Source organism: Puma concolor, chromosome C1, assembly GCF_028749965.1.
Source record: "Puma concolor isolate L17-30 chromosome C1, mPumCon1.1.hap2, whole genome shotgun sequence".
NCBI lineage: Eukaryota > Metazoa > Chordata > Mammalia > Carnivora > Felidae > Puma > Puma concolor.
This window is the reverse complement of record NC_141674.1, coordinates 185622683-185646418: the sequence shown is the minus strand read 5'-3', so window position 1 is coordinate 185646418 and position 23736 is coordinate 185622683. Positions and strand designations below refer to the sequence as shown.

At 38.0% G+C, this 23736-nt stretch overlaps 1 protein-coding gene across 3 annotated transcripts in view; it reads right to left on the bottom strand.

Annotated features, from left to right (window-relative positions):
- Positions 1-2151: 2151 nt before the first annotated feature.
- Positions 2152-23736, bottom strand: part of PLCL1 (phospholipase C like 1 (inactive)) — a 337835-nt gene continuing 316250 nt past the window's right edge. For 2 of the 3 annotated variants that reach the window (XM_025935332.2, XM_086719221.1), the window contains one exon: positions 2152-3845. In XM_025935332.2, the coding sequence (XP_025791117.2) occupies positions 3663-3845 (183 nt within the window). In that variant the 3' untranslated portion in view covers positions 2152-3662. Of the gene's footprint in view, positions 3846-15538; positions 16837-23736 lie in introns of those variants that run through there. The other variant, XM_086719220.1, reaches the window with a different exon arrangement.

The following is a 23736-nucleotide window of genomic DNA, read 5'->3' as shown; positions in this document are numbered from 1 at the left end:
ACTCCAATTAATTCATGACAAGTAACATGTGGGGAGGTGCAGAAGGACGTCTAGTGTTGTCAGAATACCCAATCTTTTAGAAGTAGAAAATTAAATTTTTATGTGAAATCTCATGATTTTTAAAAGTTGTCTAGGGGCGCCTGGGTGGCGCAGTCGGTTAAGCGTCCGACTTCAGCCAGGTCACGATCTCGCGGTCTGTGAGTTTGAGCCCCGCGTCAGGCTCTGGGCTGATGGCTCAGAGCCTGGAGCCTGTTTCCGATTCTGTGTCTCCCTCTCTCTCTGCCCCTCCCCCGTTCATGCTCTGTCTCTCTCTGTCCCAAAAATAAATAAACGTTGGAAAAAAAAAAAAAAAGTTAAAAAAAAAAGTTGTCTATTGTTTAAAACTTTTTGAAAAAGATTCAGCAGCCACATAAAATACATTATTTGTGGACTAGATTCCATTCAAAGGCTGAGAGCTCCAATGTACAGATATATTCATTGACATAGAAAGAGATTCATAATGTATTGTTTTTATTGTGTGGAAAGACTGTTACAAAAAACACTTTATATAATGTGATCTCAATTTTCTTAAAAATGAAAGTACATTTAGATGTATAAACTCTAAACAGTGTCTGAATGGATATAAATCCATAATGTTACTAGTGGGTGATTTTTTTATATATCTGTATTGTTGCATTTTTATATTGATCATTAGTATTTTATTATCAAAGAATACAATAAAGTTCTTTTCATTGGTGGTTATAAAGGAAAGAGTTGATAGTTTAGTTTAAAATTTTGAGAACTAAATTAAAAAATCAAAACCACTGGGGCGCCTGGGTGGCGCAGTCGGTTAAGCGTCCGACTTCAGCCAGGTCACGATCTCGCGGTCCGTGAGTTCGAGCCCCGCGTCAGGCTCTGGGCTGATGGCTCAGAGCCTGGAGCCTGTTTCCGATTCTGTGTCTCCCTCTCTCTCTGCCCCTCCCCCGTTCATGCTCTGTCTCTCTCTGTCCCAAAAATAAATAAACGTTGAAAAAAAAAATTAAAAAAAAAAAAATCAAAACCACTGAACAAATACTCTTCCATATAAAATCAGACAGACCAGAATCTAAAGTCAAATCTTCCATTCACTTTATCAGTGGCTCTGTCAGTGATAACACCTACCATCTCTGCTTCATATCACATTGGTAATTTAAAAACTAATAAACAAAAATTGAATTAATATGTACCATTACATTCCTAGCATCATCAAAAGCTAAGCAGGTGGAAGGAGGATTTTTCTACTACAGTGCAAGTCTGGAAAGAAGACAGACACTGGTAGAATGTAATAATGTAAGAAGTTTGCTTTGTTTCTATAATTCCATCCAGAGGCAAGACCATTACAGGAAATATGTTTCCCTTGTAACTTCTCTATTCTCAAAATCTGAAGCTCCACCCTGCCCCCACCCTTCACTCCCTGGCTAGCAATCAGACCCAATGCAGTGGAGTAGAGACTGGTAGACAACCCATTGCCAGAAGGAGCATTAGATGAGGTGGAACCCATATCATGTTCTCAGAAATACTTTTTTCCCCCAGACTCAATTTATTTAAACTAAAAACAAAAACAGTCCAAGAACATTTGAGTAATAAGCTCCTGTAAGTGGAGCTCTAGGACAATTGGAATAAACTAGGGAAGCCACTTTTAAGGATTAGCTTTGAGCCTCAAATTAAGAAATTAATAATATTCTTTGAGAGTTTTTACCCTTTGTCTTTTCTTCCCACTTCTCCATACCACCAGTAAAGGCATGTACTTCTCTGAATGGAATTCAGGGAGGTGAAGAGGTCCACCGGTGAAACCAACTAATTAGCTGATGTAAAGTGGATTTTGTTTTTGTCTCTATCACCTCTTTTTTTTTATCATAAGGAGGTTAGATACTACATTCCACTATTCCTTTTACTGTGCAGGTTAAATATAATGGAGTGTAAAGAAATTTTTTCAGGCAATTATAGCACCCTTGAAAACCTACCTTAAAATGAGCTCATGAACCTCGCTAAACACCCAGTTTTAAACCCAAGGAGAAATTTCACATTTGGTTCATGGGAATATCATACCCTTTGAGATATTTTTAATATAATAACTCATTTTCATTATTTTTCTCTTTTCAAAGAATTCATAATAAAAGAGAACCATAAAAGTGTTGTTTCATATCTTTACTTTCAGTAATGTGCAACATGAACATAATAGTGTTAAGAAGTCAGAAAAAAACTTAACACAGTAGCTATAGAAGATGCTTATAATTGCAAAAATTTTAACAATTATCTTCCCTAGTTTCCCCCAAACTTGCGTATTTGTTAATCAAATTAATTAAGAAGCTTTTCAAAATAAAAGCAATGTTTTAAATAAATATATTTTCATAACAATAGAACATTTAGTTCTGGTGGAAGTAACAAACATATTACACTCAAGTTCTTTATGAAGATATAAGGGTAAAAATTATCTGGATGCAATTATAAATGTACCCTAATTAGTTTGCTTCTTTTGTATGTATATTTTTGTTCATGTATTAAAATTATATCATATTTTGTAATAAGTTAGCTCTTAAATCATCACAAAGATGTTATCTGACCCACGGAATTTATGTCAATTCAACATGATGATGTGGTTGAACAATGTCTTTAAATTTAAATTTAGTACAATAAATTATATTTGATAAAAGCCAAGACCTCCTAGCTGCTCATGTCTGTTATAGATGAATGCTAGACTCCCAGTCTGGAAGAATGAGGCCTTCCTAAAGATCTCAACCTTGACATTTCATAACTGAAAATAAGGTCACATCAAAGTCCTAATTACAACAGAGCTCTCACTGTGTTTCAGAGTTCCATGTAGGTGGGTATAAATTCACTTATGATCAGCTTTTCCACTGAAATCATACATGTTTAATATACAACCACAAAAAAACTTTCTAAAATTTGATTTTATTTAATAAATAGTTTAAAGAGTTTCTAAGTGAAGAAATAATTTTGCTGATTCTCTTAGAAATTCTGATCATTTTTTAATCTTTCACTCACTTTTATTTCTACTGTGATTCTTAAGAATTTTTCTAATCTATATTTAGTCTATCAAAACATCTATGTACTGGTAAATTCGGCTTCCTTTGATAATAACCTATGTTAAGATCTCTAAATTAAATGAAGAAGGTAGAGAAGTAAAATTAAACACAGCAACAGGTTATAGTAAGTGCTCTTTAGAATTTCAGATTAACAAATTTGTCCCAAAATGATAACATAATAACTTACTAAATGAATAATGCAACATAGAATAGATTTTCACAGGATCTCAATCTCTCTCCCTCTCTTTTTCTCTCTCACTTCACTTTCTGTCTCTCTCTTTCTCTCTTTCTCTCTCTCTCTCTCTCTCTCTCTCATACACACACACGCACACACACACACACACACACACTCCCACTCACATCCACACATGGGTATGTACACTCATCTCAGAATTTTAAACACTGCTACTAAAGCTTTTAACTTAGATAAATTAACTACATTAAAATACTGACATTGTGAAAATATCTGTCTATGTCCAACACCCTATAGAGGGTACCTTTTTGTGAATTTCTATAAAGCTTACAGAAAGAAAACCAGAAAGAAAAACCAGCTTCCTCAAGAGGAAGGATGGGCGAGTGTGTCGGTACTGCTCAGGGTCACAGCTTCCCGTTCTCCTCGCCACTTTCCTTCTCCTCTATGGCTTCCAGGCTGCGTTTGCTCTTGGCCTCGGCACAACTGCTAGGTGCCTTACTAAGTCCACAAGACAAGCACGCCAGCTGGATCTGCTTCATGTTTTCTACAGCTTCATTCTTGGCATTCTTCAACAGATCTCCTTGGCCCTGCAAACAAGTAGAAATATACACCAAAGAAGAAAGTTATGCACCAGGCATATCCTGAGTGATATCACTCTATATGTTAGTGCTATTACTCAGTGAGGAAACAGACCCAGACCCTGAGAGCTCACTTTTTCAAGGCATTATCCCCAGGTTCTTTTCTAGCACTGTTGAGGGTCTTTGCTCTTTAAGCCAAGGACCTCAACCTGATCCTGATCAGCTCTGTGGTTGACAGCACCCCCTTAAGATTCCTGAGGAGCAACCTCAGGGCGAGGGTGGGGGGGCTCCTCTGAATTACTGAGGACAATCCACCCTTCCCTCACCATGGTCTGCGACTTTGCACACTGCTGCAACCCCTGTCCCACCCAGGCCCAGCATTCCTAGGCTTGGGAGAAATCAAGGAAGGAAGCTCTTCCTCAAAGAACTGAAAGTTGCCCCTCAGTGTACAAGAGTTTACAAACCCAAACATCTTCTGTGACGTAAATCACACACCACCATGCTTGGCGAGCTGAGGTTTATATATTGGGTTATCCTTGCAATCTGTCTTTTAATAAGTTATTAGTTACCCACATTCCTTCTGTCTTTACCCACATTGTCCTTAAGGACAGTGTTCCCATCTGGCTGATGGAGAAAAAAGGCTCCAGAGGTTCAGCATGTCCTTCAAAACAAAAAGTAAAGGAGGATCACGGGAAATCATCAGCTGTCAGTTACATCACTGCTCAAGAAAGACTGTCTCTCCTTATTTTTATTTCTCATTTTAGTTCTTCATTATAATGATCGAATTATAAGCTGATGCTGGCTCAGAAGCCTGAAGGAGCAAGTGTGGGGAAGCCGGCACCTTTCCCCCCGGTGCACAGACAAAAGAGTCCTTTCTCTTTCTCCTCTCCATTCTCACTGCAGTGCCTGGTAAGGTGACCCTGAACTGCAAAGGACAATGTGGGAAGAAGCAGAGTTTACACTGATTGCGCCACAAAGCAGAGACTCGACCAAAGGATACGTCACCTATTTTATCCAAGGTGCTCCATGATACGCTGCTTAATTTGATGAATGGTTTTTCCTTAGGCATTTTCAGGAAACTTGTGTTAAAAACGCCTTAGAATATTTCATTCCCCAAAATCTACACAGGCACTTCCCAATACTACCTATGTAATAATAGCTAAATCCTTCTAATAACAGGATTTAACTAAATGGGATGCATAAGGAGGGCTTTGCCTAATATTTTTGTTAAAGTGGACTTGCCCCGATCACCTCAATCACAGAAAGGGATTTGATAAGTGGACTCGGAAGTCTTATAGTCTAGCCTTCTTCTGAGGAGAAAAGAGGCTGAGCCTGAGGAGGTTTAGTGACTGACCCAAGGTCACAGCTGGTAAATGAGCTGGGACTAAAGTCCCGGTCTCGTACCTTGGTTCAGTGCCCTATTCCACACACCATATTTATACTTTAGACTAAGACCCAAGGCAAGAAAATGAACACTCTGTCAGATAGAGATGGATTTTCTAAGGGAAAAATATTCACTACACAAGCAGAATTTGGGAAGTCGGTTCTGTTTAATGTAGACATAATGAGTCCCCTCTGGACACTGCAAAATAAAGTCACGTCCACTCCAAAAAATGCAATTCTTAAGTAATCATAATAATGTGTGAAGTGCTTACTCTGTGCTGGCACTCTTTTTTATGCTTTACATATGTTCATTCATTCAACTGTCACAACATCCCCAAGAACATAGGCACTTTTCTTATTCTCGGTTTATTGATGAAAAAACACTGAGGCCCAGAGCAGTCACCTTTCCCAGCATCATGCAGCTGCTAAGTGGTAGAGCTGGGGTTCAAATACAGCCCAGCAGTGGGCTCTAGAGTCTTTTTTTTTATTTTTTAATTTATTTTTGAGAGAGAAAGTGTGAGTGGGGGAGGGGCACAGAGAGAGGGAGACACAGAATCTGAAGCAGGCTCCAGGCTCTGAGTTGTCAGCACAGAGTCTGACACAGGGCTTGAACCTATGAACTGTGAGATCATGACCTGAGCTGAAGTTGGGTGCTAAACCAACTGAGCCACCCAGGCGCCCCTCCAAAGTCTGCAGTCTCAAGCACTACATGATATGACATCTCTTCAAGGAAAATTGCACACTCTACAAAGCACATGAAAGCCTCCTATTTATTGTTACCCACGAAAACAACACAGATATAAAGAGAATCACTGCTCACGTGGCAAGTCTGACAGAACTCAGAAGAGACAGTTGGAGTCAGGAAGATCAGGTATACCAAGGACACGCTGACAGGGACACAAGTCAGATTATCTTAGTTTTGCTTTCAGCTCCAACAATTTCTCCTTGGGCTATTTTCTCTTCTATAAACAAGAAAATATCCTTCTGCCTTCCTCACAGTTTTAAAGATTAAAGAAAATATGTTGAAAAACTGTTTGTAATTGAAATAATCACAAGTAAACTATGCTATAAGGTGATACGAAAGAGCGAATATCGCAGTCTACTACTATAATGAATACCCTGGTACTGTACATATGTTAACAGATAAATTTGACTAATTTGCTTAAAATGCACCTGCAATGGGACGGCTGGGTGGCTCAGTCAGTTGGACATCAGACTTCAGCTCAAGTCATGATCTCACTGTTTGTGGGTTCGAGCCCCGCATCAGGCTCTGTGCTGACAGCTCAGCCTGCTTCAGATTCTGTGCCTCCTTCTCTCTCTGCAACCCCCCGCCTCAAAAATAAACATCAAAAACATTTTTAAATGCACCTGCAAGAGTCTGTTTCACAGAAATATGTGTATTGCTACTGGATTTACAAATTGAAAGATTCCTTTAAAAACCAAACTGTATTAATGAAGAGATCATATCCAGACTCATTTTCAGTGTTACTTTTAAGACATCATTTTCCTTTTAGTTTTGAAATTTTCACAAAGCATTTTAAAATTACAACAAAAGCAAAATTGGCATCTTTCCTAATTGTAAGAGAAGGAGAAAAATCTCAAAATTCTCAAGCTACTAATGCAGAATGCTCTCACATCCCTTATCCTGCAACAGGTTGTGAAACGTATCTAATTAATCAGCCAGAATGGCATTTCATCAGTTCTGAGAGGTGGCATCCAGGCCTAAATGCCAGACTGTGCCAGTTCTGGTACACAGAAGTCAGTCTCTCTAGAAAACAATGGCCAATTGTAGAAAACGGTTTGTGCCAGTGCACGAAAACACAACTACATCATCTCCTAAAAACCAGGAGACGACACATCCTGGCTGAATGATACAAGAAGAAAAAAATAGAAAGATAAATTTAATTGTTAACTAACAGAAGAAGACAAAGTGAAAGTCCAAGTTATAAAGATTTTACATTTAAACATTTACATAAAAATTTTGTCCCCTATTATTTTAAAAAGGGGGAATAAAGGTCACCTTTCTGTTCTGCGGCTCCTGGAGTCCTCCCTATTAGGATATCAGGACCAGAAAAGACTTATACTATTGTATTAAAGAGTGAAGTTTATTGTTAACAACCCCCAACTTGGCATTCCTTTTTAGTGCTTTTTCCCTTTATATGTGCAGCAATTTCCCCTGGCCAACTAGCATCCCTCTCTTTATTCTGTTACACGCCCTCTCAAACTTCTAACTAGCCAGCTTATACAGTATCTCCTCTGTCAAAACGTCGTTGTCCTGTGTATCATTTCCCACAACATGTATTAGGTATTCAGATCAGCTAATCAATTTGAAGGTATTCGTGTGTAGTATGTATTTAAGGAGTATTGTCACAGGCATTTCTAAAGAAATATGCTCAAAATATTTCCTCAAACACAGGTCTTGGGAGGGGAGGAAAAAGGAGAGAAGAGAACTTTGCTTGGAATTATATAAACTGAATATTATTAGATACTCAAATAAATCTGGGATTGTTATGGCCTGAAATGTAAAATTAATGTACAATTTGATCACTGAACACTCAACTTGAAAGAAATGTCAAGCTGCTGCTGATGTTTGGATATTCTAGTGATCTCGTGGCAATTTGTGGTTTCTCTCCTCTGATGTTAGGGATGCTTCAGAAAAAAAGAGGACTGATTTAACCCAAAGAAAAGTAAGAGTAATAGAGGGCATCTCAGGCAGACTGACGCTCATGGGACAATAGGACTATCGAAATTCTCAAGGGCAATAGCCACAATTCAGCCTCCACATGTATTTGGCTCTCAAAATTCAGAGTCCATGGAAATCCCAGCACATTTAAACAGTAACACTTGGCATCACAGAAAACCATAGAGAGATCACTATAGAGGTTTTGAATCTAGAAATTAGTGATGCTTAATTAGCTTTTTTTAAAAAAGAGAGATTAAGCAGTCATAACCAAATCCTTGCAACTGCATTAGATTGCAATTAAAATCCTGGAAGTCAAGAAATATCTGATGCAATTTAAACTGTAAATGGGGCTGCTGTACAATACCACTACAATTTTTATTACTGCCAATAACTTTATTGTTGACAATAAAATATCATCACAATCCAAAACAGAAGCTAACATTTATTGAACACTTACTATATGAACTATAAGCAAATTTGCATAAATTATCTCATTATATCACAATCATAAAAAGGGCTGGAATTCTAAATGCAAGTAAACTTAGTAGTTATATGTTTGTAAGTTATCTATTAGGAATGTATTTTATTAATTCTCAAAAGATATTTAGGATTTGTGTTATTCCTCATCTTACTAAGAAAGGCAGCTCCCTCCCCCTCCCCCACACTAATTTGAAAATAATTTTGGCTACAATCTGGCAGAATAACTTACCAAAGACATCCATGACTCCTCCACACCAATTTTTCCCATGAACTGCACTATCCCTTGTGTTATTAGTGCATACAAGAGCAGGAGAACATCACGACTAGTGCCCGTGTCACATGTGAAGGAAATGCGTGGGTCATCTCAGAGCACACCACAAATATTTAAAGAAGCTCTCACATACACATCCACACACATAAACAAATGTAGCTCTGTCTCCTGGCAGACTTGTATGGTATTTTTCAGCACATACTCAATACACTGGTATTCTTTCATGTGGGGGTCCACACCTACAGTTAGTGTCAATAGCCACGGACAACAATACTATAGTAAAAGTCAACCATAGACAGTATGGTGGAATTAACAGCTCTTTATTTGTTCCAGCTACCATTTGTTGGACAAAACCATGTAGTGGTAGGTGGTGCCCTATTACCACCTTACTGGTTCAAAAACCATGCTTTTGGGGAATTTCTGTATTATCTGAAGAGGTCAAATGTTTTGCTCCAATGAGGTAGAAATAACTACTACAATGTCCTTGATTCGAGAAATTAAAATAGCAGATCAAAAATGTGGTGATGTCATGACAGAGGTATTTCTCTTGTACTTCTCAAAGAGAAGACAACATTGCAAACTAAAGCAGCATGACATGTCTAATAAGCACAATTATTCAAAAGGCTACAAAAAAATTTGAAGTTAGAATCTGTTGAAATTCAACATAATGAAAATTATATTTGAAAGTTAAATTTGAAAGTATATGTAAGACCTAGCAAATAAGATCTTTTTCCACATTTATTTTTCAAATAACATCCTCCATTGTTACAATATCTTTCTCATCAAGAAATCTTGACTAACTTGAATGTTGAAGGAATGAAGAACCCCATTTACTTCAAAATGGTAACTGTGTCTTAAGCATAAGACCTTTGCATTAGCCATGTTTTTTAAAAATAGTTTTTAATATAGAAGAAATTATCTTTGTATTGTTTAGTATATATATAAACGAAGTAGTTTAACATTATTTAAATACTACTCACTAATAATTTTAATTACACCACTGTAATAGAATGAAAGATAAAAATCACAATCATCTCAATAGATGCACAAAAATCTTTTGACAAAATTCAGCATCCTTTCATGATAAAAACTCTCAACAAACTGAGTATAGAAGGAACACACCTCAATATAACGTAGGTCATATCTGACAAGACTACAAGTAACATTATACTCAATGGTGAAAGGTTGAAAGCTTTTCCTTTAAGATCAGGAACAAGACAAGGGTGCCCATTCCCACTAGTCCTATTCAACATAGTACTGTAAATCCTAGCCAGAGCAGTTAGGCAAAAAAAGAAAAGAAAGAAAGAAAAAGAGAGCAAAAGAGATAAAGAAAGAAAGAAAGAAAGAAAGAAAGAAAGAAAGAAAGGAAGAAAAAGTGTCTAGGTGGCTCAGTCAGTTGAGCATCTGACTCTTGGTCTCAGCTCAGGTTATGATTTCTCAGTTTGTGAGATCAAACCCCTCATTGGGCTCTGCCCTGATGATGCAGAGCCTGCTTAGGATTCTCTATCTCTCTCTGCCCTTCTCCTGCTTCTGCTCTCTCTCTTTCTCTAAAAATAAACTTTAGAAAGAAAGACAGAAAGAAAGAGAGAGAGAGAGAGAGAAGAAAAAAAGAAAGAGTATCCAAATCAGAAAGGAAGTAGCAAAATTCTTTCTGATTGCAGAAGACGTTATCTATATATAAGAAAACGTTATCTTATATAAATGGATTCATTAAAGTTGCAGGATACAAAATCAACACACAAAAATCAGTTGTTTATTGGTTAACAATAAACTATCAGAAAAAGAAATAAAAATAACAATCCAATTTACAATAACACCAAAAACAATAAAATACTTAAAAATAAATTTAGCCAAGGAGATGAAAGATCTGCACACTGAAAACTACCAAATATTGATAAAAGAAATTGAAGAAGACACAAATGAATGGAAAGATATCTCATGTTTATGGGTTAGAAGAATTAATATTATAATACCCATGCTACCCAACATCATCTATAGAATCAATGCAATCCCTATCAAAATTCCAATGGTAATATAAGAACAAGAAAAACAATTCTAAAATTCACATGGAATCACAAAAGGTTGTAAAGCCAAAGCAACTCTGAGAAAGAACAAAGCTGGAGGCATCACACTTCCTGATTTTAAGCTATAATACAAAACTACAGTAATTAAAACAGTATGGCACCAAAAGCACAAGCAACAAAAGCCAAAACAAGCAAGTGGGACAACATCAAACTAAAACGCTCTTCACAGCAATTCACAGCAAAAGAAACAATCAACAAGATGAAAAGGCAACCTACTGAGTGGGAGAAATATTTGCAAACCATACAGCTGATAAGAGGTTAATATCCAAAATACATAAAGAACTATCTCTCTCTCTCTCTCTCTCTCTCTATATATATATATATATATACTCAAAATATTTAACAACTCAATAACAAAAAAATAAATAATCTGATTTAAAAATGGGCAACAGGGGCGCCTGGGTGGCGCAGTCGGTTAAGCGTCCGACTTCAGCCAGGTCACGATCTCGCGGTCCGTGAGTTCGAGCCCCGCGTCGGGCTCTGGGCTGATGGCTCAGAGCCTGGAGCCTGTTTCCGATTCTGTGTCTCCCTCTCTCTCTGCCCCTCCCCCGTTCATGCCCTGTCTCTCTCTGTCCCACAAATAAATAAACGTTGAAAAAAAAAATTAAAAAAAAAAAAATGGGCAACAGACCTGAATAAACATTTTTCCAAAGAAGACATACAAATTCCCAAAAGGTACATGAAAAGGTGCTCAACACCATTAATAATCAGGGAAATGCTACTCAAAACTACCTTACACTTGTTAGAATAACTATTATCAAAATAATTATTATCAAAAAGACAAGCAATAACAAGCACCAGCAAGGATATAGAGACAAGGGAACACCTGTGCACTGCTGGAAAGGTAAACTGGTACATCCACTATGTAAAAGGGCATGGAGCTTCCTCAAAAATATTAAAAATAGAACTACTATATAATCCGGCAATTCCACTTCTGGGTTAAAGGAAATGAAATCAGGATGTTGAAAAGATATTCTCACCATCATGCCCATTACAGCATTATTTACAATACCCAAGACATGGAAACAATCTGAGTGTCCATCAAACGAATAGATTTTTAATATATCTTCCTTAATATATATGTATCTTTAATATATATTTATAAAATATATATCTTCTTTAATATATTATCCATATACTATATATAGCATCTAATGACATTTCAAAAGATGTTGCATATATAATGCAATATTATTCAGCCATGAGACAGAAGGCAATCCCACCATTTTCAACAAGATGGAGACATTTCAAGGGCATTATACTAAATGAAGTAAGTCAGACAGAGAAAGACAAATACCAGATGATCTCACTTTTATGTGTAACCTTAAAAAAAACAGAATTCATAGAAACAAAACGTAGTTTGATGGCTGCCCGGGGCAAGGGATAGAGAAAAAAGGTGAAAGTGGTCAAAGGGTATAAATTTTCAATTACAAGATGAGTAAGTTCTTGAAATTTAACATACAGTATGGTGACGACAGTTAACAATACCGTATTATATACTTGGAAGTTGCTAGGAAAGTAAATCTTAACAGTTCTCACCACAAAAAAAAAGTAACTATGTGAGTTGATAAATGTGTTAACTAACTTACTGTGGTAATAATAATAATAATGGTAATAACAATCCAGCAGCAACAGTGCTGACAACATATGCCATTCGTGATGGGTAACATCGCATTCCTCAATAAAATCTATTGCACTGAGATGCACTTGTTGACCAGAACTTAAGAAGTATAGAATTCAATACCTCCAATTCCCATTTGTTGTCCCTACTGTATGTCGTTCTCAGCTATGCGTGTGTGAACGAAGACACACTCACCTCCTTCCTTTGATTTAGGAGCCATGGTAGTCTCCCTTAACTATCAACAAAATTTACGTCTTCACTTTTGCCTTATTCATCTATTTGTTCATCAAGCAAATATTTATTAAACATATTCTATACACAAGGCATTTTGTCTTTGACTTGTGGGTCCCAGCTCTGTCAAAACCAAGGTTCTTTAAAACGAATATTTTGCAAGGTTCCCTTTACTATCATACAATGAAAGTCAAAACTAAATAAGCTGGTTATATACATTAAAAATGAAGTAAAAATAGCATCCTAGCTACACTGTAAAGAGAAATAAAAGAATAGTCATTTAAAACAAAATAATATGTATTATAATATTTAAACAGGCAGGCACACAAGAAACCATAATGAAGTAGGCAGGGGCCTGAACTTAATATGAATTCATTAAATTCAGCAGAGAAACAAAGAGATCAGATGCCATTCCACACACACAAAGAATATAGGAAAATGACAATGCAGATGCACCAGATAGACACTAGCATAAAAACAAATAATGGCAACAGATCACACTTATTTGCATATAATAAAAGAAGAAAGGAAAATAACTTTAATTAAGATAGGGATAACATGGGGTGCCTGGGTGGCTCAGTCGGTTAAGCATCCAACTTCAGCTCAGGTCATGATCTCACAGTCCATGAGTTCGAGCCCCACATTAGGCTCTGTGCCAACAGCTCAGAGCCTGGAGCCTGCTTCAGATTCTGTGTCTCCCTCTCTCTCTGTCCCTCACCAGCCCACACTCTGTCTCTCTCTCAAAAGTAAAATAAAAACATTAAAAAAAAATTTTTTTAAGATAGGGATAACATACCAAGACAAGTACAGACTCTCACCATGGAGAAAAAGTCTGATAGTCCACAAGTGAGCAAATAAATAATACTCATACACCCTACCAGAGCTGCCAAATCTTCAAAGGTATCTCAAAGGATATTTTGCTTGTGATTGATGATATCAGCTTCTACTTCACAGGACACTGTGGGATGTCTACCATGGATTGTCAATAATAACAAAGTATCAAATTAAAACCAGTAACTCACTTCCCAGTTTGTTCCAAAATTGCTTACTGTATAGCAATCATACAATTAAGTAGACAGAATTCCCAGAGTGAATAAATTATTCAATAATTTAGAAACAATATCTTCATTCATTTAGACATGCCTCTCACTATGTTTTCCTCGGATACTGGGCCTTTCACATAACTTCTTGTAAAAAGATTAATATCGTGTACTAAAGTACTCTTATTTTAGATGATTTAGTAAGGCAGGACTTAAAGTCTTGCAAGACGAGAGCAACTGTTCTTTATGTTGCCCTGTCCTGCACAGTGCAGGACACCCAGCATTCCTGACTGCTCCCACTAAATACCTCCAGGGAATTCTTCCATCACCTCCTCAATTTTCCAAAGTGCCCTCTAGAGGGCAGTACTGCACGCATTAAGAACCGCAGGGCTAGACTCTGGGTAAGACGGTAAGCACAGATGCCCTTTCCTCCCGCATAGAATTGAGGTCTAGTTAGGGATACAAGCATAAATCCAAAAGCCACAAAAACAAAATTATGTCCAATCACAAGTGGTGCCGTGCGCTTACAGGAAGGTGATGTGGTGAGAACATGTAGCCTGGGGGATCAAACAGGTCTCTCCTGTTTAAGACACATCTGAGCAACAATTTGAGACACAGAAGCAACTTCGTTTCTTTTTTGGCATCTTATAACAAGTGAAATATGATATAAGGATCTTTTGATACCTGCCTTGAGTCCTCAATCCTCCTATAGTCTTGCTGACACAGAGAGAGATCGGATGGGAGAGTGCTTTAGTAGGATACTGCCTCTGTGACAGCACCAAAATGGCCAAATACATGCCATTTTCCCTTATATTTTACCAACGTAGAATTTTTTTGTTTCCTTGGGTTTATACTGAAGAAAAAACAATGAAAGTGGAAAACACTCAATGAAGTATCGTTTAGTGACAGTATCATTTTCCTCTGCTAAGTAAGAGTTCTTGGCAACTACTTCACATTTTTGAGATATTTGAAGATCAATTATCATTTTTTTCAACTTTACAGGTGAAGAATACTAAGTAAATATACTGCCTAAGTTCACACAGAAAAGAAGTATGAAGGAAATAACTAATACTGCCTGCTCCCCAGGCCAACAGATGCTTTTTCTTCACTGTATTATTTTCTTTGCATTGAGGTACATTACATGATACGTTGTACATGTGATCTAATAGATCTTAGAAATGGAGAGAAGAAAAAAATAGCTTAAGAGCGATTTGGTTTAAAAATGAAAAAAATCCTAAATAAGTAAATAAGAAAAAAAATCCTGTGATAAAACCCCATGAATGTCCCACACATAAATACTTCCTTTGTGCTGATACTTTGACGTCTGATTTTTGCCTTCAAGGTATATACAGCGTTTGCAAGAATTCAATAATTTTAATCTGAGCCAAATTTTCAGAAAAGTGAAATATAAAAGCAATGGTAGAAGACTCATGAATGGGAGAAGTGTGGAGAAGATGATTGGTTTTCATTTTAAAGGTATCATCATGATCAGATCCAAAAAAGAAGATTATGGGAGAATCAAATTCATTACAGGCACTAGCTGTACATTTTAAAGGATGCTATTAATGTGAGGACTTGTTAGTTCTCAGCTCCCTGGGATACTGATTCTCCTTGCAGTATCCACGAGCTCCTAAAAACCTCCCCCATACGTTGGCTGGCCGAGATGGCGGCACACACAAATTGGGGAGCAGAGCCAGAACTCCAGGAGTGATGAAAGAATACATCTGATTCTAAGGATGCCACATTTCTCTCATATATTAGCAGTTTGGCTCAGAGGCTTTGAATTGTAACCATACTGCTATTCTGTAGGTGAATATATAGTGTGACCGCCACTGTCAGCCTACCTATATTCAAATCCTGGGCTCTAACCACTTATTAGCTTTTTGGCCTTAAGCAAAGTCACCTGGTGCCTCAGTTTCCTCATCCATAAAATGGCTCTAAGAATTGTATTCACAATACATGTGAGTTATTTAGAATAATATGTGGCAAACTCTAATGAATGTTAGCATTATAATTATCCTATAAACAGAAAATTTTAAAGTTTCAGTAATGCAATATTTTGCTATCAATAATGACAATGTTATAGACATCTACTGTACTGTCTCTACCTTACAAAATGAGAGGAAACAAAAACCACTTTGAAACTTAAAAAAGACAAGTTGGCAAAATAGAGGGAACAATCTGTTACAGAGAATAAAATGCAGGACTGATAACCTGTGAAAGACCCCATCATGATTAAAATTAAAAGAGTAATAATTCCATTGATGGGGGAACGTTCCTTGGGAAACCACAGAATGTATCACCCTCTCCCGTGCAAAAGCTTATTTCCTTGTTTGTAATTTAGAGGTCACATCATTGCTCAGTGTAAAACATCGAAGCACTGCTCACTATTGGAATAAAAAAAATGTTAAACAGCCAATTTGTTTAAGGCAGGTGAGAAAGTAAAAATGAACTGAAGTCATCTGTCACCAAAAGAAATTAATGACAAACATTATCTCTTGTGACAGACCCATTATATTTCTGAAGATACCATAAGATAGGTTCCTGCAAGGGTGTTCTGTGTAAGAAGCCATCTGTCTGCTTTGGGCAATGACTGTGAGCCTAATCCACTTACAGAAAATGTCAACAAAATTGCTTCAACACCAGTGAGCTGAATAATAGAGACCCCTGAGCTAAACTTTAAAAATATGACTCAAGTGCAGAAAACTTCATGAATTTAGGTTTGTGTGATGAGACTGGCATACTGAGAATTCTCTTGCAGTCATTTTGACAAAAGAACCATTCAATAAAACAGTAAGAAGCCACTGCCTGTTGACTCTCCTGCTCTCTGCTCTTTCCTTCCCATTATTGGGATCATTTGCCTCTGTGTCAACAGATCTAATAAGAGAGGACAGAAGATTAGTATCAACCTTTAGCAAGGTGACAAAGATAATTAATTGCATTTCAAATGAAATTTCAGTAATGGATGGTCATCAGCACAAAAAACAAACGCTGTTTGAAAGTTCCTGATACCTCAGATTAACTTTCATTGGATAGTAAATGACCCTGAAATCGGAATTCATAGTGTCATGAGTGCTGTAGGCCAAACACAGAAGGAGCTTCTAGAGCAACCTCTACTTACCCAGCTCATACTATTTCCATTTCAAAAAGATCATTCACAGCAGCCTGAAAGATGCAGGATACTCCAAACCCCACAGCAGACAAAGACTATAGAGATAGTTACTAGTACGAAAAGAACACTTTTAAAATGCATTCTATTTGCTTGGAATTTCACTGTAAGAAATTACTGATTACATTGCTTAAATTATCGGCTACTTCATCTATCCAAAATAATAAATCTGCAAAAATGCTAGAATAAGAGTGTAAATGTAATAACAATGGGCCACAGAGTGAACTGATCACAAAATGGCTTCAGCTGCTTAACCACCTCCACAGTCCTGAGGGTTTCAGCACACAAGTGGTATTTCGTGCCATCTGGTCCTGGGCTGCACAACTTTAAGGGCACCATTCACACAGCTTTCAATGTGCATGGCATTCCCTGCAGCCCAATGACAGCCATACCGCATCTGGTCTAGACATGTCCTTTTACCAAAGACATCTTTATTCTCTGCAAAATCGTTAACACTTTTAAATAGGCTGAAACTGTCCCCTTTAGGAGTGTGTCATGACATGTGCAGGGCTAGCCCATCCAGCAGCCCGTTAGGCACCCAATTATGCTGGCAGGAATTCTAGGTTGTGTCAACTGCAGTGGCCAAATAGCTTTTAGCAAGACACTATTAAAGGGGCAACTGCCCTGCATCCTCCACCCAATGGGTCGTTTTTTAACTAATGAAGGTAAGGCAGCTATCAGATGAAATGGCTACTTCTTATTAATAGTTAAATCGAGGAGTGGCCAACTTGGCTTCCAACACAAGGAATGTTTGGAGGTTTGGTCAGTAATGAGGTGTTTATTGTCGGTGCCCTAAATCCCACAGGGCATTTGGTTAAAACACCAGACTACCGTTACACCAAAGAAATGCCAATATCTCAAGACCTGTTTTCCCTAATCTAAGACTCACTCAACTTTCAGATCTCAAACTCAAGTCACCCACAACACCAAACTACTAGCAACATATTTTGCTCCAACGTGTCGTTTACTTTAAAAATTATGTTACATGGGGACACCTGGGTGGTTCAGTCGGTTAAGCCTCCGACTCTTGATTTCAGCTCAGGTCATGATCTCAGGGTTTGTGAGTTCGAGCCCAGCATCGGACTCCACACTAGCAGTGCAGAGCCTGCTTGGGATTCTCTCTCTCTGCCCCTCCCCTGCTCATATGCTCTCTCTCTCTCTCTCTCTCTCTCTCTCTCTCTCTCAAAATAAATAAATATACTAGACACAAGTATATTTGTGCTAGTATATTATGCTAGACACAAGTTGAAATAATAACATCTATATTTACCAACTATTCATACTATATCATTTTGGCTTAGTCAATTTATCTATTCCATCTATCTATATATATTTCACCCTAAATATCTCAGTAGGCATATCATCATGAAAAGAAGGACATAACCACATACTATTATTACCCCAATGAAATTAACACTCATTCAACAATTTCATCCGATATGAAATGCATATTAAATTTTCCCAAATGTCCCAAAATATCTCAGGCAACTTTTTAAAATCCAGAATCCAATCAAGGTTCACACATTATTAGCACCTCTGAAAATAATGATCCAGCTTTGTGACAGTAGAGCAAAAGCATGAATGGCAGAGCTCACAGAGAAATTCAACAGCAAGTTCACAGCAGTGAGTACCACTTTTCTGAACAACATGCATTTGCACAGCATCATCCCATCCACCTTATGGAAAATGCACCATTAAATCATCACATACACCTGTCAAAACATTTCTTCTGAATTTCAGATACCATCATTCTTACCTTCTCATTTTTAAATCAACTTTATACATATATATACCTGGAAAAATTCATCATATATTCACCAAACCCATTCAATTTTATGAGTGCCAGGCTGATACCTCCCTAAATGCTCTTCCTGCCTAATCTTTAGGTTTCTTCCCAGATGACTGTGAAAATCAACTGTCAGAAACTAGTGGGAGAGAACATTCATATTCAGTTCCAATAGTTCAGTAGTTGATATGCAGACCAAAAAGTGTGCACATTTTAAAAATGAACTTTAAATTATCACCATGTAGAAAATCCAGAACAAGCCTTGTGTGAGCCTGACCATGTGCACAGACACTTGCTAAAGAAACTAGTCCTGGGCTGACCTTGAGGTGGGATGGCCCTACTCTGCACTATAGCCTGCCACTCTGGCCACAGCTGGTTGGACTGAGCATTCACATGTAGCCCAAGAGTGGCCAATTAATAGCTGGCCAGTGACCTCTGAGCTGGCATGACTCCAGGCAGCAATGATGGCAATTAGTTAAAGTAATCAGATTAACTCTCTTAGAAGGTGACCTGGGAAATTTAAAGAGCTTTAGTCAGAAAGAGGTGCTAGGAAATATATAGAGGAAAGCAAGAAAGAGGAGAGAGCTGAGCCTTTTCAAGGCCACCACACTAGAAAGAAAATCCACAATTCTTACTCCTGAGAGAAGAAAAAAATACGGTCCCTTAAAGCCTGCTTGGAATGCAATGGTCTTCCAGCCCAAGTCCCTGTGAGACTGTCCATTCTGTGGCTTCTCTTCTTCTCAGAAGACATGTTTCCTGCCTTGTCACATAGATGCTTCTTACCCGATGAAGCCTGAATGAGTCCCTATTCCCTGTAACTCAGGTAAAAAAAAAAAAATACTTTAAATGAAAAATGATAGGCCCATTACAATTTGAACCACACCATTTGATTGGTTGATGATCAAGGCACAATACAGTTTAAACCACACTTTCATCCCAGCTAAAGCTCTCTAAGCTTCTGATAGAGAAAGCCAGAATCAGTCAAAAGGATAGAAAAGACAGCGGTTGCAACTGATGTCGGCAGTGGAAAGAATGATGAACAAATTAGGAATCGGCTGTGTGACCTTGGGGATATCACCACTAACTCCCGTGGCTGCACTTTCCTTTTTATTAAAGAAGGGGATTGGAGGAGATGTTCTTTGAGCTCATCGTATATACTGAAAGTCTATCATTTATTAATTAGGGCTCAGATTAAAATTGTGGTGTTAAAATTCATCATTTAATTATTTTAAATAAGAGACTTCTGGTGGGAAAGAGGTAAGGAAGTGATTAAAGTGTTATGATGGGGAAGAGCAGGGTATGGTGGAAATCACATGGCAAAGATTCCTAATCCTGTTGAGGATGGAGGGACTGGAGAAGGAGGTATCAGAAGGCAGCCTGAAGACTGGGTACCTGAGCTAACAGCTGAAGCACAGATAAAGTGCTCCTGATGCAGTGTGTAAACAACAGGGTGGAGACCCCCCCCCACCAGAAGCAGGGATACAAGACACTCTTTTGAAGCAGAAGGGACAACTCCCATAACTGCTGGGCATGAGAGCACAGCTGGTGCCATCGAGGAACTTGAAAAAGTTCAGTGTGGCTAGAGGAGCACATGGCAGAGGACGCTGGAGAGATGAAGAGGTGAGAGACGAAGCTGGAGAGGAAAGAGGTCACAAAAAGCTCCCTAGAGGTAGTTGGGAAGTTTGCAGGAGGCACCATGGGGATCTTTGGAAGGGCTTTAAACACAAAGACTAGCCATAATTAGATTTATGTTTTAGGAAGGTCACTTGAGCTGCTGTGCTGCAGAGGGGGATAGTGTACATGGGAAATGAAAGATTTTTCACTAACTCAGGTGATGAATGAAAAAACTAGGCAATAGCTATGAGAAGGGAGATCACTCAGGGATATATTTCAGAGGTTGACTCAACAATATTTGGTAATTGCTTAGAGGTAGAGGTTTAGAAGAAAGATCAAGAGTAACTCCCAGGATGCTTGCATGGATAACTCTGAATTGTCATTCATTCATTCATTCATTCATTTATTCACTCAAGTAGAGATACCAATGGTGTCACTGAGAGCAGGTGGTAGATGTGCATGGAGATGAGCACAGTTTGAGACATGCTGACCTCCCTGTGGTGGAGAGACCTCCCCAGTGCAATGCCTGAAGGGTAGCTTGGAAGGAAGGGTGGCAAATGGAGGCCATCTAGAGATTAGGAGAGACCTGTGGACCAATATACACATTTGGAATTTGACAGCAGAGCTAGGGTAATAAAAACCATGTGCATGGACACTGTGACCCAGGGAGAGAGAATGGAGTGAGAAGGGCACCTAGGCTAGAACACTAAGAAACACCAGCATTTAGTAGAAGGACAGAGGAAGGGTAATCTACAAAAACCACTGGAAAGAAAGAGCCAGAGGTGTAAGAGGAAGACAGGGAGAGGGCAGTGTCCCCAAATTCAAGGAAAGCAGAAATGCAAGAAGGAAGAGTGACCAGTCATGCAGAATGTTCCCAAGTAGTCAGAGAAAATAAAAGCTAAAAACTGTTCACACGATTTCGTGACAAGAAGGTGACTGGTGACCTTGGTGAGAATGATTTAATGGAGTGTCAGCAGAGAAGACATATTAAAGTTGACTAAGGACTGTGTGGGAGGTAAGGAAGTGGATTCAGCAAGTGTAAACAACCTTGTTAAGAAGTTTGGCTGTGTAGGCGAAGAGAGAGATAGGAAGTAGAGTAGCCGGAGGGGAGCTGAAAGTCTTTCAAAAAAGCCATTTTATATATATAAACACAGTTTGGCTGAACAATGAATTGCGAAAGGAAAAAGACAAAATATGAAATGGAATAACTAAAAACCTCTACTTCTTGAACTGATTGTTCTTCTAAATTGATTTTCATAGTATCCTAATATTCTTTCTCCTTATTTTAGGGCCCTTTTAACTATATGAAGTGAGAAGGGCACTCATCAATTAAAAGTATAAAGCATGTTAACTTAAATATATACGTAAATCTACCTACATTAAAAAGTTATAAAAGCAGGGATTTCATAGTCCATGCATGTACAACTACCTCTACAAAATGAAGAATTTCATGTTGTCCACCAGGTGGCTCCCCTGTTTTGGGCTTAGGGAGGGAGTTCCTGTCTGTCCACAAAAAGCTTGTGCTCCAATGGTTAGAAATGTCCCTCGAAAACTATTTGGTTTATTCATCTGCTTCCATGTAAATTCACACTTCAATCATTCTAGGCATGTAAAAGTAACCTCAAAGACATTCTGAAAACTTAAAAAGTCATCAAAAAACATTAATGTAACACTAACCTGTATAAGTAAGCTTTTAAATTAGAAGCAAACACTATGTTCACACAGTAGAAAATGATTTTCACAGAAGGAAAGTATCTTAGCGACATCTGAACTAGTCATGCCTCCTCAAAGACAAAAAAAAAATGTAGCCACTTGCTTTTACAATTTCGCAAATGGAGAAAAAATTATAACTCTAAAATGTCCAATAAGGTTTATTTTATAAAATCAAAAATAGGTTAACATATCAATGCCTCTTATATGTATAAGGCAGTATCTTTATACTTGCTGTTTTGAAAATGTTAACACATACCATTCAATCTAATATGACAAAGCTCTCAGGTTCAAGTAATCTGTTGATAGTTACAAGACATAAAGATCTTTCCTCTACTTGATGGGGGTTATTAGCAATGATTCAGCATGGGGGAAATGTTACCATTATGCATTTATGAATATTCACAGTAAGGAAGATATATGAGTTGAAGGGCAATTGAAAGAGTCCACCCCATAGATACTTCCCTTAGCCCTTCTCCATCCTGCTGTGCCATAAACACCCACCAGAAATAAAAGTGGAGAGGACAAAAGTCAGTTTTACAACTATGAGGATACAAAGAGACTAAGAATACAAGCCCACATGCGCGCGCGCGCACACACACACACATACACACACACACACTTACCAAAATAACACTTAAAACCAGCTTCCTTCATTTGCTAACCTTCTTAGGAAACAGTTCTATCATTTTTAACTTGCTAATAGTGCAGAATGAATGCTAACATCTCAGGTTTGGGACTGAAATGGAAATGAGGGAAGGGCCAAGGAAGAGACAGCTCCCTTCATGCAGCCCCTTGGGAAATCTTCATGGCTGGGGAAGCAGATCATTTTACGACCACTTTTTTCCATCTTTCCATGTTTTCTGAGAAACTTGGAGGAAAAAAAATATCCAAAATATCAGCCACTAAGCAAAATCACCTAAGAAGGCAGGAGAGACCAAGGGATACCTGGAGAACTGCAGAGGGATTGCTGTGGCTGGAGCATAGGGGTAAGTGGCAACTAATACAAGAAGAATGAAAGCACGTCATTAAAGGAAATGACCTACTTAACAAGACAGCAACCTCACTAGACATGAATTAGAGGTACTGTATACACCCAGGCAGGATTTTAAAACTTTGTTACCCTAAAGACTTAAAAAAAAAAAAAAAGCTATATCCCTGTAAGAAAAATATGTTTGTCAATATTTGTTTATTTCACATGGCTATATTTGTAATGCAGCTTAAGTAAAAATTCACACAATGTCTATTCAGAACAAACACTGAAGCATTCTAACCATCCAGTAGGATCCCATGGGCCACTCTTCCCTACTCTGTAACTTTCCATATTGATGTGTTCAAGCAGCCAGGCTGACACCTGCCAGGAGATGTTTCAGTACTACAGAGGAATCAATGGATCCTGGCAGCCGTCTCAGTGGCCTTCAAAGGGTGACCTTTAGGTGTGGCGGCCAAAGCACATCCCCCACCATGATATAATATTTGTTCTAATCCTCAGCTTCAGGTTGCATATTTTCATGAAGTTTTCCAGTAACACCAACTTCAAGGGTATTAAACCGCCACAGCTAATTTTTTCTTCTCTGCCCACGTATCATTCTCTCCTCTTTTGTCCTTGGAAAAACGGAGACAGACTATGCTGAAGTTGAGATGAGCTCTCCCAGCTGTGAACATTCCAAGTGCTACTACACTATTGTAAAGTAACAGTCTCCAGCGCTCTTCCTATCTACACACCACAGGATGTTTATGTTATATAGTCAGGTTTCTCTTAAATAAAAGGAAAAATATGAAAAATCCCCTAGTTACTATGGACAAATTGTTCATAAATACAAAAATG